A 17504-nucleotide genomic window follows, 5' to 3' on the forward strand; every position below is an offset into this window, starting at 1 on the left:
CACTTTAGCATTAAATATATTTCCAACTCCATATAAGTGAATGAATGCCCAGGAAAGGTAAGACACTTAAAATCATGAAATTAGACTGAAAAATCTGAGCAGAAGGAAGACTGTTTCTTGCTTCCCTTTCGCTTCCAGCAATATTCAGAAAGATTCAAAGTATAAACATAAATCTCCACCCCCATGTCTTTTTTCAAATTCACATTTTCTCCTTGAAACAGCAAGGGATTGATATCTTAAGTTTGAAAGGCCTTTCTCTTTAAAATTTTAGGTCGTAGGTAGCATTAATGCATATAGAGCTAGGACATAAACTGAAATAAAGCAGTGAGTGTCCACAATGCACTAAAAAATAATACCTGCAAAAATTCCAAAAATGTGTTTTTAAAATAAAATACATATGAATGCTAATTTCTGGTTTATCTAACCAGAATGATTACCCAATTGTCCCCTCAAAATTTCTATTTCTTGACAAAACTTGGACCAAGTTTTCAAATTGGAGTTGATTCTGTTTATATTGGGGTCTTCCCTCCCTCCCTTCTTAGAATTTGATATAATAGGAAACATTATAGCATCTGTATTTCTAATTTGCTTTTGAATGCCAAGAGGATAAAAGGTGAATTTTAGCTTCTCAGTGGCAGTAAAACTTTGTTTATCTGTCATCTTCTTTTTCATAACAGTTTATGGTTTATACTTTAAAACATTTCCCAGTAGAGGCCTCTCTCCTGGTTAGTTGTGGAGGCCCTCATGGGTGTTTGAGGTCTTACAGTCTCTCCATAATGCAAACCTGACCAGCCTGTGTCATAATCTCATGTCCAGATGAGGCCTTTCCCTTTGAGAGCCTGGCTTCCTTTAAAATCAAGTGTGAAAATATGTGATGATAGGACTTAGCTGTTTCTGCTGAAGGAAACCTATCAAAGGACAGGGTAGTAGAGATGCAAGGTACAGATACCCCTCAACTGCAGCACCCCTTTCCACATAGCTGGCCTCATGTCTGGGGCTTTTAATTGACTCAACAATCACATATAACTGTTCTAACGGTATGAGAGGATGCACTTGACCCCTTAATGTTTTGCAGCTTTTGTTCTGCTGCTGGCTTGTTTCTTCATTAAATATTGGTGCCTCCCTGGGTGCAGATTTCAGTCCCCCACATTTTCTCTGTCTTCTCTGTGTGACTTTATGCAAGGACTGATTATGTACATGGATGACAGTGTCCCCATCCCCCCAAAAAACCCATTCTATGGGAAAAAAAAGTGGCAGAAATCTAAGACACTTAAAATTATAGTAATTTTTTTTTTTTCTTTTTTGGCTGCTCTGAGACAGATGGAGTTCCTAGGCCAGGGGTCAGATCCAAGCCACAGTTTTGACCTACACTGCAGCTGTGGCAACACCAGAACCTTTAACCCACTGTTCTGGGAGGGGAGTGGAACCTGTGTCCTTGCTCTGTGCTTCAGAGACACCTCCAGTCCCATTGTACCACAGCAGGAACTCCTATAATAATTTATTTTTAAATAAAAGGACTATAGGATCAGAGAAAATATAAAAAAGAGTGAAGAAGCATGCAGGGAATGGTAATTATAAATGACTTAGCAAGGAGTTCTCACATTGTGGCTCAGCAGTAACAAACCTAACTAGTAACCATGAGGATGTGGATTCCATCCCCTGACTCTCTCAGTCGGTTAAGGATCCAGCATTGCTGTGAGCTGTGGTGTAGGTTGCAAATGCGGCTCTGACATTATGGTGGTTGTGGCCTAGGCCAGTAGCTGCAGCTCCAATTCAACCCCTGGCCTGGGAACTTCCAAATGCTGCAGGTGTGCCCTTCCCCCCAAAAAACATGCTTAAAGTCAACAACAAAAAAATCATTATTCCAAGCCCTGAAACTACTTTGACATTTTTTTTCAGTTTATTTAATTAGTATAATCAAACCAAAATTTTAAGAAAAAAATGACATAGCAACTTAACTTTTCTAGTTAGCAAAGCCAAAACGAAGATGTGGTCCTGATTATTTCCTTTATAGAGGCTTATTTACGTCAGTTTTTCAGGAAAAGTGAGCGTTGTTTCCGTATTAAGTTTTACAAAACATTCATTCATGAGGGCTTTGTAAGAAGAAATCTCCACGGGATCTTAACTCAGTTTTTGATTTTCAATGAGGGGCAAAATCTAGGAAGCCTATTTTAATTTTTTTTTCTTTTATGACTGCACCTGTGGCACATGGAAGTTCTGGGGCCAAGAATTGAATCCAAGTCACAGCCGTGACCTATGCCACAGCTGCAACACTGGATCCTTTAACCTACTGTGCCTGGCACGTGAGCAAACCCATGCCTCCACACTGACCCATGCCACTTTAGTTGGATTTTTAACTGACTGAGCCACAGCGGGAACTCCAAGGAAGCCTATTTTATTTTATTTTATTTTATTTATTTATTTTTTTTTTTGTCTTTTGTCTTTTTTGTCTTTTGTTGTTGTTGTTTGTTGCTATTTCTTGGGCCGCTCCCGCGGCATATGGAGGTTCCCAGGCTAGGGGTTGAATCGGAGCTGTAGCCACCGGCCTACGCGAGAGCCACAGCAACGCGGGATCCGAGCCGCGTCTGCAACCTACACCACAGCTCACGGCAACGCCGGATCGTTAACCCACTGAGCAAGGGCAGGGACCGAACCCGCAACCTCATGGTTCCTAGTCGGATTCGTCAACCACTGCGCCACGACGGGAACTCCTATTTTATTTTTTAATTTAGTTTTATTATTATTTTGGGGGACACACTACCAGAATAGGAAAGTTCCTAGGCTAGGGGTTGAATCGGAACTGCAGCCACAGCAACACAGGATTCGAGCTGCATCTGTAACCTACACCACAGCTCATGGCAACGCCAGATCCTTAACCCAATGAGTGAGGCCAGGGATGGAACCCTCATCCTCGTGGATACTAGTCAGATGGTATTGTTAACTGCTGAACCATGAAAGAAACTTCCAAGGAAGCCTATTTAAATGGAAACCTGGGACTTGCCACTGTGGTGCGGTGGGTTAAAATCCAACTGCAGCAGCCTGGGTTGCTGTGGAGGCGTGGGTTCCAGGCATAGTGGGTTAAAGGCATAAAGGCTCACCTGACAGTTTTTTGAGTATATGTTGTATGCTCTTCCCATGAGAAAGGCAGAGTGGATATTTTTATTGCTCTTTGACAGGGATAATTTGAAGATTAATATGGAAAAGATTTGTGATCTTAAATTTTACCAGTTACTCTTTTTTAAATGATACTGTAAAATCGAGACTTTACAAGGTATATTTACAAGGATATATGAGATAAACAAAATTATGCAGATTTTATCTTTATTTTTAAATGAAATCCTGAATTGTTTTCTACTTCATTTTAGATTATGTAAAAAAATTTGGAGAAAATTTTGCATCCTGTCAAGCTGGAATATCTAGTTTTTACACAGAGGTAATAGTCCAAAAAATAGATGCTATGGATGTTTTTATATAGCATTTTAATTGTTTTGAAGATCTAGAAGACTGATAATGAGTTTTGAAGTAAAATCCCAAATAATATGTCTTATAAATTTGATGTATTATAACTTAATTTTCACTGCTCAATATTCAACATATGTGGTGAGAAAAATATTAATATTTAGGTGTCTGGCTAACTCCAGAGCAACTAAAAGTCTATACCAAATAATGTTACTTTCATTAAGAATTTAATAGAAATCAAAAGTAGCTGTAGTATTGTCAGTTTAGGCATTGAAAATAGCTAAGTACATTATTTTTAATTGCTAAAATATATAGCCAAGTATATCTAAGTATAGTAGTTGAAGGGGAAGGAAGAATATGAATTCACATTTTTCATTAGAAGTATGATAATTGGGAGATTTAAGAACATAATAATATCCTTTTAAATAAGATATATTTCCAAACTCTATTATTCTCTTTCCAACACTATCTCATATACAATGAAAGATCACAGTTGTACTCCCAAATCACCCACTTTCTCTTAACAACCCATCATGAAGTTACGAATGTTTTCTAAATCTATGTGGACAGGCTGTATCAAGCCTTGAGTTAACAATTTCCATAATTACCAATAGTATGTAAAAATAATAATAATGCGTTCTGATTTTATATTTAAATTCACCTTCTCCCCCCCCCAAATTTTAAATTGTTTAGTAAATTTAAATGAAATGTTAAGTAGGTTTAATTACTGAAAAGTTTTGTATTTCACCAGACAGGTATCTGCTTATTTCAATCATCCCTCTGTTTCCTTTTTTTGAATTTCTATGTTTATCATCAGTCATGCCCCAATAATATTTGACTTATTTTTTCCTAAGCTAACATTATTAAGGAAACTATTCATTGGCTTTTTGCAAATTGAAATAAATTATGTCCATTTTTTACTCTTTGGAAAAACGTGATAATCTCTGTAATGAGCACTAATGAATTACCCAGATACAATTTACTTTAATAGAAACCACATTGCCTTTCTCCCCAGAGCTTACTCTAGTGTTCAGTGGTTCTGCCTTTGATTTTAAAGTTCACCGTTAAGTATGAAGTGAATGTTCCTTTTCTGAAACTCTACTTGTAGGTGAAAATTCATTAACTAGTTTCTCTGGCTTTTTTTGATATATTTTTAATCTCATAAAATGCTTACATATCAGAAATTTATTTTAAAATATATTTTTGTCGCTAAGTACTTAGTGTATATCTGGAGGGGGTTTTGTATAGTGAAATCAAATGTTTAAATGATCATAAATTGCTTTTTATCTTACAGGATTTAATTGTGATGGGAGCCCCGGGATCATCTTATTGGACTGGCTCTCTTTTTGTCTACAATATAACTACAAATAAATACAAGGCTTTTTTAGACAGATACAACCAAGTGAAGTTTGGAAGTTATTTAGGTACTATAAAAAGTGACAAACTCAAATTGTTTCTGCCTTACAGATACTGGTAATTATAAAGAAGGAAAATCGTACCTTCAAAAGATCAAAATGGCCAATAGGAATTAAAGGGCCACTTCAAAAACTGCATCTTTAAGAATGTAATCTATGAAACTTTTAGTTAACTTAATATTTTATATATGTAACTGTTACCATCAATGTATAGTTAGATAAGAACTCCTGGTTTGGTTTACTCTTTGCCGTAAATCACTTGAAAGTCTGTATCTTTATACGGTCTACGTTTTATTGTAAAGGTAGTGTCTATTGAGTGCCTGCCATCTCCTAGGAACTTCTGTAAGCACTCTACATGAATTGATTCATTTAATCATGAATGAGTGAGTAAGTGTGGTTTCTTCAAGGACCCACTGAAAGTCAATGAGACTGCGGATGGCTTTCTAGACAATGGGTGACATTATGAAGAATATGTGTCTAAAAACAGCTCATTGACCTTTGCCTCATAAGTTCTTAGAATATTTCCCAGAGCATAACTATTTTTATCTATCTTCTTATTTAAGAAAGAATACTTATTTAAGATAGGATACTTTATAGTCTATGTTTCTACAGAAACCCAAGATTTTCTCTGGCATTATTTCCCTTGTTGTAGTATAAGGAATTCTTTTCCTAAGGTTTCTTTAAAAATACAGATTTGTTTAAATGATGTGTGCTTCAAATGTGAACAGCCTACACTCAGGAATAATTATAATAGAAAGCAGGATTTTTCCCCCATTTAAACAGAAGGAATTCATTTTCATACAGAGGGAACTAATTTACAAGTCAACATTTACTTGTTTATGGTTGAAGGATATCTTAAAGGATTACAAAAAATGTAACTTAGTATTATACCTTTGACCACATAATAAAATGAGAATATTTTACCTGTTGTGTTATCATACAATTTTATCATAATTGGGAAGGTTTCAGGGCAAGAAAAATTCAAGTTTAGGAAAAATATGGGGTTTTTTTTAACTTCAAGTTCAAAATGTTATATTTTAAATATGCTAAATTATTTCTGTTGTAATCCTAGAAGCTAGAATGTCCTGATACCACAGAGACTAACAAACCAAATGTAAAGGTGCTATCTTCAATTTCTAAGACTGAAAAATATAAGCCATGTGACTAGTTTCATGATGCACAATAACTGCTTAAGGCATATAATACATAACCAGTTTTGAATATTGCTATGCTAAATTTTCTTAAATCTCTGGTTTAGTGTAGTTATTTTGAATTTAGTCTTATTTAACTCTGAGTGGATTTATGATCGGGGTTTTACCCATTGCCAATGATGATTCTCATACTTTTCTACATTTTCTTGAAGGATACTCGGTTGGAGCAGGTCATTTTCGGAGTATGTACACTACTGAAGTAGTTGGAGGAGCCCCTCAACATGAACAGATTGGTAAAGTAAGAATTTCATTTTAGTATTTTATTTCTTCAAAAATGTTCAAATAGATCACATGAGAGAATAAGATATTAAAGGGCACCACCAAAATTCTAAGCATTCAAGCTGAAAATGATGAGCAATGTGCTGCTGTTAGAGGAAACTTAGTGAAAGTTGTATGGCTTTTAGATAAAATTGTGCAGAAAAGCTTTAAGGAAAATTATGGAAGTCAAATGATGCTCTTCTTTCTAATGAATAATTGTTTCTGAGATGATAGAATTTTCTCAAGATATCATAGGAATACACTTATTGGTTAATAACTTTATAGCTGAAGAGAAATCAAGGCAGCTACATTTGTGGTGTAGTAGTGTTAAGACTAGAAAGAATAAAATATTATTTCTCATTTAACTTTCATTACATTGTTGTGAATGTTAACTAAATTTTTCTGAGCCTTATTTTGAAAATTAAGGCAAACAACGTTTTCTGTGCTCTCTGTAATGGATCCGTGAGATTGTTCCTGAGAAGGTGGTTTTGCAAGGAAGGCATGTTAATGTGAAAGTGGATCCCTCGGCCTTTTGTATCACTCTGAAAAGGATTTTTTAAAAATATATTTAAGCAGGAAGTTCCCCTGCGGCACAGTAGGTTAAGGATCTAGCATTGCCAAAGCTGTGGTGTGGGTTCCATCCCTGGCCCAGAAACATCCACATGCCGTGGATGCAGCTAAAAAAAAATTAAAAAATAAAAAAAACCTGAGCAATTATGACAATTAATGTTTTGACTGAATGAAAAACTTTTAATGTGATAGTAGTGTAACCTTTCCTAATGCTTTTCCCTATTGCAGGCATACATTTTCAGCATTGATGCAAAAGAACTAAATATCTTACATGAAATGAAAGGTAAAAAGGTAATATGTCTCTACCTTTGGTTATCACTGAGGGCGTTGGTGAGTAACTCTGCTTTTTTCTCAATGACTGGATCTGGTTTGCCTTGGAGCAGCTTGGGTCTTATTTTGGAGCTTCTGTCTGTGCCGTGGACCTCAATGCAGATGGCTTTTCAGACCTACTGGTGGGCGCCCCCATGCAGAGCACCATCAGAGAGGAAGGAAGAGTGTTTGTGTACATCAACTCTGGCCTGGTAGGTCCGATTGCCTGCAAACTGGAAGCCATTTATGGGATTTTGATTACAACTGATGCTCTTCTTATTCCAGCAAGACTATAGATTTTTAGGCTTATTTTACCAATGAAAATTAAAGTTGTGATACTGTACTGATGCTCTAAAAATGAAATGGAACATGGTAGGGAAAGGGCCTCTGTCCTATTTTAATGTCTCAAAAGTATGAGATCAGGTGTCTGAAGTTTTTCTATTCACAGCTTGTGTTCACTCAAGTAGTAGAAGTGTCTTCCAGTTTTATTATGATGCAAATTTATAATTTGAAAGAATGATTTTTCTATAACCCTAAAAATGTGGGTGTCCTACTGGTTTGACAGTGAGTGTCCTTATATAATTTGGTAGTTATAAACACTACTGGAAGTAGATGATAAAGTATAAAATGTTTTTAATTTCTTGATTTGAAACAATTGGAAGCAAGAATTTTGATAAAATGTTTATTTGCACAGTTCTTACAGATTTTAATTCTTGATGTGAATGTAAAATTGACATTGTTTATTCCAAAGCAGATATAGTAGTTGTAGAAATATGTGTTTACTTGCTTATGGTTGAGTTTTAAATTATGCACAGTGTTTTGGAGTAGAAACTGACCAGTTAACACTTTAAAGAGTTCTGCTGGCCTTATCTTGGCCAGTTTATCTTCTTGGTATTCTATCAAAAGAAGGACTTGATAGGACCTTAATGGGGTCTTCTTGGCTTGTTTCTTTAAGAGCAAGAACAGGTTTGTTAAGTTTCTTAAGTCACAGCATTTTCAGTTGGGATTTAACAAAGTAAAATCTGTTTCAAAAAGATAGCTTATTTAATTAATGGTTTCAGGTCGTTTAATAAGGTCCTGTATTCAGCATAAGATGAAACTCTTTACAATTGAAGAGAGAACATACTCGGTCTTACAAAGCTGAGACATTCTCAAAGTTCCAAATATAGAGCAGGAAAGTTATTTATATATTGGGGTTTCCTGGACTTTAAACCTAAGTTTAATAGGGAAAGCATATCACCTATGAAGTGATCATTTTTATCTCATTAATGGTGAAATACTTTTTCTTGAGTAGATATTTCACATTCCCTTATCCATAAATGGTCTTCCTTATACTAGTTACATCTTCATTCTACATACTTTTCTTTCTCTTTAAAACTAAACTTTTTAAAAACATTTTGCAACAGTAGAGTATATACCCAAGATAAGGTGATATAGGACAGTTTTTCCCATTGAAATCTTATGCAAGCCTAGAATGAAAAACAGATAAAAGGGGATCTTTTATCCACTTGCTTAAAGGGCAAGGGAGGGGCTCTACCCAGTAGATTACTTGTTCACCCCTCACTTCTTCACTATTCAATGCTGGATTAATTTCATAATTGATTTCAGCTTTAAGATGTCTGAATAAAGTATTCTTCCTTTGTTCCCTTCCATCTTCCTGTTTCTTAGCTCTAAAAAGATACTAGCCACTCCCTGATATTATATTACATATTTATTGGTTTGATTTGCCATTGCCTGTTCTTCTGTTGGAGTATAAACACCATGTGGAAAGGAATCCACTGTCTCATTTACTGCTGTTTCCTCAGGGCTCAAAAGAGTTCTGGACAAGCAGGTGCTCAGTAATTGTTTTTGAATGAACTCAAGAAGGAATGATACTTGAATGAATCTGGCTTCCACCCACTTCTGCTAAAATAGCTCTCAGAGGTCCCCAGCGAACTCTTAGTCACCTTTCTGTGACTGGAGAATCCTTGAAGAAGAGTGATCTCCACTTCTTGAAACTCTACCCCTGGAAATTCAGTGCCATTGAGTTGTCTTAGGTCTGCACCCCCTCATCCTCACTGGAGCCTCTTCTGCCTTCTGCCCTTTTTAAATTAGGCAATTCTCTAGGAGAAAAATAAGTATAGAAATTTTTTAGTTGGAAAATAAAAAGTAAAAGGCACTTCACAAGGGGAAGAACATTTGTGTCTGTGGGAACGAAGGACAGACTAGTTTGGGAAGAGGAAATTATCTATGATGAGTAGTGTGTGGATTTTTTTATTTTTTCATTACAGGGAAGTTACATGATCAGAATTGGGAGAGAGGTCTGGCAGCTGTTATTGCAACAGCTCTTTTGGAAACATTAGTGAGTGTCTAATTGTAGTAACTCATCTTCCAACTGCAAAGACAGCAGTTAACTGATCCATGCTCCAGTGCTACTGGAAAAAAATTCCAAAGGCAGCTTAAGTTGTGTCCCTCCTCAACTCAGAAAGCTTAAGTGGTTGTTTTGTTTTCTCAATTGAGAATAAATTTCTCCCAGCATTCAAAGTCCCACCCCATAAGACTCCAGTTTGACTTTTTAGGTCTCATTTATTGTACATACTAATCATTATAGCTAAATGCTTTGGAATTTGTGTTTTGCTGGTTTCTCTATGTATCAAAGCTGTGCCATTCCTTAAATAGCCACCTTGACTACCACTTCCTTTATGCAATCTTCTCTGGCTCTCAAAATTAGACATGCTCTCTTTGCTGCTTGAGGTCTCAAAGAAGTCTGAACTTCTGAGTCATTGACATGCTTGTGCTACATATTCCAGCAACAGAGCACTTCTTCAGGAAAGGGCGTGTCATATACACACCCTGCTTTTCCCCTTTCACCAGTTCACTCTTCGCATAGTACATTGCCTTTACTAGGAGCTCACTAAATATTTGCTGCATTGAATTATCAAAATGATTTATTGGATTTTCAAAGCTAGGGATCATGATTTTGACATTTTTTTATGTCCTCTGAGCTCTAATCATTCTATTCTGTATATTGACATACTTGATAAATATTTATTGAATTGAACTGAGATGTGTGTACTAAAGCTCAGACTATAGTTTGTCCAACTTGTTGGAAGCATTAGAAAAAAAAATCCATATCCAATTACAACAGTAAATCATGTGTAAAGTTGTCAGGGAGTGTTATAATGACACCTTTCTCTCCTCTCTATCTAGGGAGCAGTAATGAATGAAATGGAAACAGAGCTTGTCGGAAGTGACAAATATGCTGCAAGATTTGGGGAATCTATAGTCAATCTTGGTGACATTGATAATGATGGCTTTGAAGGTAATTAAAAATATCTAATTCTGTATTTTCCACTTTTAAAATGGCACATGGAGGAGAATATAATTGGAGGTTTATGTAGTTTGCGTTTCTATAGATGATGAAGCCGGACTGGTATGCTAACTTTTTTTTTTAGTGTTGAACCTGATTTCTTCTCAGTTGTCAACTATTGATTCTCACCACTATTAATAAAGAATAATATTCAAAATACCTTATTTCATTGATTCTAGGGCACCATTGATTATAAGTAAGATCATTATTTTATGTGTCCCTTAAAAAAAATAGTGCCTCTTAAACTGACTCCCTATTTTTCTATTTTAAGAAGGATTCTTATTTCATAAATATGAAAATGTAATAAAAAATGTGTATCATAGAACCGTAGTATTTAACTATCAGTTCAGCAGAGACACGGACAAAACCCAATAGACCCTGGCTGCAGAGCTGGAGCCCGGCTCTGAAAGCTCCTTGCTATGCCAGCCTTTCCTTGCTCAGCTGCCACATTGTGGGAGGATTTGGGAATTCCAGGAGAGAGTCCTGAGCAGTGAGTGGTAAGGGGGCAACTGGCAGACACGGAGGTTAGTTGCCAACTGATATAGATGCATTTCAATAATAGAAATGATGATGCCATCATAACTGTGATTGTGAATTAGATGTTGGTCCTGCTGTGGATGTACCTGTCTACCAGCCTGCCCTCTTAAAATTTGCTTTTTTCAATATACTTCTGAACAGTAGTTAAGCCTGCTAAAACTGTGCCTAAAATGATAAATGGACTTGAGAGTGTATAATTCCTAAAGTTTAGCAAATAAGCATTTGATGTTTTCAGGGCTCAGAATTGTCTTCTTGATGGTCATTGGCAACCGTATGTAGAATTAGGTCAAAACATCCTTGGATCCTGGAAATAAGTGAGGGAGTACTGTAAATTCTCACTTTCTTAATTTCTTCTTTTGCCTAAATGATTCATTCTACTTTAAATGTATAAACCATGTTATTCTACAAGAAGAAAGCTAGTTGGTTATTGAATATATGTTCCCCATGAGCCCTATTGAATATAAGTGTAATTTGTTACAAAAATATTACCATTTTTGGATTTGTTTTACTATTTTTAAAACAAAAGGAGATGAAAAGTATATGTAGATTATTTTTATGGTAATGATTACATATAAAAATTTACATCAAAATATCAAATGCTGTTAGGATGAATGTTACATTTCACAAGTAATCAGCAATTCTATAGTATTTAATTGAACACTTATTTTGTGTCATTTGTACCATGCCAGGTATAGAGTATGTGCCATAATGAATGTAAATGAAGGACATAGTGGCACTCTTTTCTTTTTTTTTTTTTTAATATATATATTTTTATTTTCCCACTGTACAGCAAGGGGGTCAGGTTATCCTTACATGTATACATTACAACTACATTTTTTCCCCCACCCTTTGTTCTGTTGCAACATGAGTATCTAGACAAAGTTCTCAATGCTATTCAGCAGGATCTCCTTGTAAATCTATTCTAAGTTGTGTCTGATAAGCCCAAGCTCCCGATCCCTCCCACTCCCTCCCCCTCCCCCTCCCATCAGGCAGCCACAAGTCTCTTCTCCAAGTCCATGATTTTCTTTTCTGAGGAGATGTTCATTTGTGGTGGATATTAGATTCCAGTTATAAGTGATATCATATGGTATTTGTCTTTGTCTTTCTGGCTCATTTCACTCAGGATGAGATTCTCTAGTTCCATCCATGTTGCTGCAAATGGCATTATGTCATTCTTTTTTATGGCTGAGTAGTATTCCATTGTGTATATATACCACCTCTTCCGAATCCAATCATCTGTCGATGGACATTTAGGTTGTTTCCATGTCCTGGCTACTGTGAATAGTGCTGCAATGAACATGCGGGTGCATGTGTCTCTTTTAAGTAGAGTTTTGTCCGGATAGATACCCAAGAGTGGGATTGCAGGGTCATATGGAAGTTCTATGTATAGATTTCTAAGGTATCTCCAAACTGTTCTCCATAGTGGCTGTACCAGTTTCCATTCCCACCAACAGTGCAGGAGGGTTCCCTTTTCTCCACGGCCCCTCCAGCACTTGTTATTTGTGGATTTATGAATGATGGCCATTCTGACTGGTGTGAGGTGGTATCTCATGGTAGTTTTGATTTGCATTTCTCTTATAATCAGCGATGTTGAGCATTTTTTCATGTGTTTGTTGGCCGTCTGTATATCTTCTTTGGAGAAATGTCTATTCAGGTCTTTTGCCCATTTTTCCATTGATTGATTGGTTTTTTTGCTGTTGGGTTGTATAAGTTGTTTATATACTCTAGAGATTGGCACTTGTCAGTTGCATCATTTGAAACTGTTTTCTCCCATTCTGAAAGTTGTCTTTTTGTTTTCTTTTGGGTTTCCTTTGCTGTGCAAAAGCTTTTCAGTTTGATGAGGTCCCATGGGTTTATTTTCGCTCTAATTTCTATTGCTTTGGGAGACTGACCTGAGAAAATATTCATGATGTTGATGTCAGAGAGTGTTTTGCCTATGTTTTCTTCTAGGAGTTTGATGGTGTCCTGTCATATATTTCTTTCAGCCATTTGGAGTATTTTTGTGCATGGTGTGAGGGTGTGTTCTAGTTTCATTGCTTTGCATGCAGCTGTCCAGGTTTCCCAGCAATGCTTGCTGAATAGACTTTCTTTTTCCCATTTTATGTTCTTGCCTCCCTTGTCAAAGATTAATTGACCATAGGTGTCAGGGTTTATTTCCGGATTCTCTATTCTGTTCCATTGGTCTGTCTGTCTGTTTTGATACCAGTACCACACTGTTTTGATGACTGTGGCTTTGTAGTATTTCTTGAAGTCTGGGAGAGTTATGCCTCCTGCTTGGTTTTTGTTTCTCAGGATTGTTTTAGCGATTCTGGGTCTTTTGTTGTTCCATATAAATGTTTGGATTGTTTGTTCTAGTTCTGTGAAAAATGTCATGGGTCATTTGATAGGGATTGCATTGAATCTGTAGATTGCTTTGGGTAGTATGGCCATTTTTACAATATTGATTTTCCCAATCCAGGAACACACTCTTTTCTTATGGTTTTACAATCAAATGGAATATAAGATGAAGACATTAAAAAAATTAAGTGGTAAATTTAAAGACCCAACTTAATAAATATCTATTAAAAAACATGTTTTTGCACATTGATATTTCATATACTTATATGAAATAATAAAATTCTTTCTTTAAAAACAAAGTCATCACTTGGTAAAATATTTGTTTACTTAGAATTCCTTCCTTCTACACCCTGTTTTAACTGACACAGCCAAGGAAAAGCATTCACTACTTTGAATGTACTAAAATATTTGTGTATGTGCTCATAAGAAATGAGTTTTGTGGCATCTAAATGTTAATAACAAACCTGAATTATTCTTATAATCAGATTGAGTTATAAAAACGTTATGGACAGTAGGCAAGTTCCCTTATCAAAATCACTCCAGTACTTGGGAGAATCTGAGACAATTTTCCATTGATGTGAAGAACAGACAGAAGCTGTTCTGTCCTTTAGACTTAGAGAGGGAGAACTTAAAGGAGACCTGCAGGGCACAATGCATTATTTCAGAGTGAGTATGAGAACCTGGGTTTCATATAGCATTTGTGTCTTGGAGCCCTCAGCCCATCTCTTAAAGATAATACCTTTATGCATGGAAGACTGTTAATTCAAAGGAATGATTTCAATATTTCAGGATATTTTTGTGCTATTTATAATTTCATATATAATCACAACTATTTACATCTAGTGGCCACATTCATTCTGATTCACTTCAGTGTATGTATGTAATATCATATTTTTTTTCTAATTTATTCCATTTTTTCTTCCAGTTTTATTGAGATGTAATTGACATGTAACACTGAATAAGTTTAAGGTATACAGCATAATGGTTGATAAGCATGTATGGTCTGAATTATTTTGCAATAAGTTTACTGTCCATCACCTCACATAGTTACAATTTTTTCCTTGTGATGAAAACTTTTAAGATCTACCCTCTCAGCAACTTCCAAATACACAGTACAATATTGTTAACTATAGTCACCATGCTGTATGTCCCCAGGACTTGCTGATTTTGTAACTGGAAATTTGTATTTTTTTGACCAACTTCACTCATTTCCTCACTTTCCATCCCCCCATCTGTTGACAATCAACAGTTTGATCTGTTTCTATGAATTTTTTTTAAATTCTGTGTATAATTGAGATTACAGAGTATTCATCTTTCTCTTATTTATTTAGCGTACTTCTGTCAAGGTCCATCCATGTTGCTGCAAATGACAAGATTTCTTTTTTATGGCTGAGTAACATAGCTGTTTTGCCCATAGATGTGTGTTTTCTACATTTTAGGTTTTAGCCAAGACTATGCTGATTTGGAAGTTGGTTCAGTGTTAGTTCTTCACTGAGGTCTTTAATCCCATTCTACTGTATCTGCCTGGGTGAGACAATAGGGCATCTGTGTTTTATTTTTCATTATGAGATTCTCTTGTTCCCTCATCTTGTAACCTAGTTTATTTTTCTGGGATTTGGATGAAGTTACTTCATGTTCATGGCAGGGTGTGTGGGCTTGTGTGGAAAAGAGATGAAAACTGCACCTGTTCTTTTTCCTTCTACCCCCAGTCTTAGATGCAAATCAGACTTAATGTCCTTTTCCTATGTGCAGTTTTGTAGTGTTTTGAATAGTAGACCTCAGTTATTTTGGCATTTATGATATAATTTATATTGTTCTTCAAAAGAAACAAAATATATTTTCCGTGTCCTTAGAAAAGCAAAACAAGCCATTTTCTAAGAAGATAACAAATCAGTTCAAGAGTCCAGCATAAAAAGTTCATCAAATGTATGAGAAAGTTTACAGAATAGATAATAGAGAGACAGACCTACTCAACCATTGTGACCAGACAGACAGATGATAGCATTTTACCCATAAAGTAGATTAGGTCATTCCACTCTTTTTGGTTTAGGTTTTTACTTTGAGCTTTATCACTTGACTTTTATTTTTTTATTAATCGTATTTATTTTTATTAAAGCATATTGTCACCTGACTTTTAGCATGTGTTTGAGTATTTTTTAACAGAACAATAATAAAATTCTACAGTTGTAAACTTTATGTTGTATTATTTTATGTGCTCCTAAAATGCTTATATATTATCAATCATTTATTGAGCACGTCTTTCACACAGAAGAGGATCAGGTGCCAGTAGGGGAGAATGTTGGTCATAACTCTATTGTTAATGATTTTATAGAGTATGTGATGGACAACACAGATCTAGAGTCAGACTGCAGTGTTTAAATGCCAATTCTACCACATCTGGTTCTGTGACCTTGAGCAAGTTACGTTCTGTACCTCAGTTACCTTATCTATAAAAAGTGGGTATCCCAAAGTATTTCTTTGATAGGGCTCTGGTGAGAGTTACATGGGTTACAGTGGGATATGTGAAAATGCCATGAATTATATGTAAAGCCCCTATCACAGTGCCTGCACTGTAAACATTATATAAGTGCTAGCTGATGTTAAGATTATTATTATGCTAATGATAATCATTGTGATTTTTATTGGCAGTGGAATAACATATACACAGTACTCTAATAAATAGATTAATTAAAACCTACTGTATAGCACAGGAAAATCTACTCAATAGTTTGTAATAACCTATATAAAAAAAAGAATGGATATATTTATATGTCTGATTCACTTTGCTGTACACCTGAAACTAATACAACATTGTAAATCAACTAGACTCCAGTAAAATTAAATTTCAAAAATAAACTATAATAAAAAGAAAAGTAAAAATAATTGTCAAATACCTCAGTGTTTATTCTGTTTTGTCCCAAGTGAATTGCATTGACATGGAAAACCATTTTATTATTTATCATATATATTCTCCTCATTACTATTATGATAGGTAAAACTTCAGTACATTATAAATAGATCCAAATGTCATCATAGGAAGTAAGATTTTGGATCTATATATAAGATAGCCAATGACCAAATATACTTAAATGTCTTCTGCTTAGAATTAAATTGATCTGGGTCTTCTTACTTCAGCTGAAAAGGCTCATCTGTGTATTGTTTTAAGATAATTGCCTACTATAGATCACTAGTGCTAGAACTGATAAACAGAAATTCTTATAGTATCAATAATCTTGTAACCCAACTTGTGATCTGTTCATATATTATCATTAAGAATCAAGGTATAAAATTCTAGTTACTCAGGAGTAGCCGCAGTGGTTGAAGTATAAACCCACCACGGGTTAATGAGATTGCTAACTGGTCTTGTCTTCAGTGGTTACAGGATACTTCTTCCCAACTGGTCTTGTCTTCAGTGGTTACAGGATACTTCTTCCCTCACTCCTTCCCCTTGCCTCCCTCTCCCTCTCCCCTTCCTTTTTTCCTTCCCACCCCTACCCCTTATGTTGCTGAATGTATTCAGTCTGCACATAATTGGCTCCAGCTTTTCCAAATTGTTAGTCTTCCTGTGTGCCATGATGCCTTTATGTTCCCCTCCTATTGCTCGGGGTCTGTCTAAAACTTTGCTTTTCTTCACCTGCCCCTGATCTGGCAATACTTTCATCTCAGCATTGGCATCACCTTCTATGAGAAGCCTTTCCTAATTTCCACCACCTTCTCTTCACATGCTGTGTTATTATTTTTACTTGCTGTTCTTCCTTTTTGGGGTACTGCTCCTGGCAAATGTCTCAGGTGCAGTAGGTGCTCAATAGTTTTCCACTGAATGAGTAAATGAATGAGGTGTATTTGTATATGAAAACTTAAGCATGAAGGTTAGTTTTATGAAAACAAAATAGTTTGCAGAAGCAAAAGAGGCTAGCCTTGGTATGTGTAAGCAAAATAGATATAAGGTGAGCCTACTATTTAATTTTAGATGAAAATAGAAAAGCTTTTTCTTTGAAAAATTGAATAGCATTTAGCATAGAATTATATATCAAAGATGTTTTTACTCCCATTGAAGCA

The 17504-nt window shown here is 35.6% G+C and overlaps 1 protein-coding gene across 2 annotated transcripts in view; it reads left to right on the top strand.

Moving 5' to 3' along the window:
* ITGA4 (integrin subunit alpha 4) overlaps nt 1-17504 on the top strand; it is a 253762-nt gene that overhangs the window by 188996 nt on the left and 47262 nt on the right. For both annotated transcript variants that reach the window (XM_085000022.1, XM_085000021.1), the window contains 6 exons: nt 3366-3433; nt 4754-4883; nt 6238-6323; nt 7142-7204; nt 7297-7434; nt 10412-10523. In XM_085000022.1, the coding sequence (XP_084856148.1) occupies nt 3366-3433; nt 4754-4883; nt 6238-6323; nt 7142-7204; nt 7297-7434; nt 10412-10523 (597 nt within the window). The remainder of the gene's footprint in view (nt 1-3365; nt 3434-4753; nt 4884-6237; nt 6324-7141; nt 7205-7296; nt 7435-10411; nt 10524-17504) is intronic.

This window comes from Sus scrofa, chromosome 15 (assembly GCF_054392235.1).
Source record: "Sus scrofa isolate SSC_HxYL_T2T_F1_AM1 chromosome 15, Sscrofa_HxYL_maternal_Yorkshire_Landrace_v2.0, whole genome shotgun sequence".
Lineage (NCBI taxonomy): Eukaryota > Metazoa > Chordata > Mammalia > Artiodactyla > Suidae > Sus > Sus scrofa.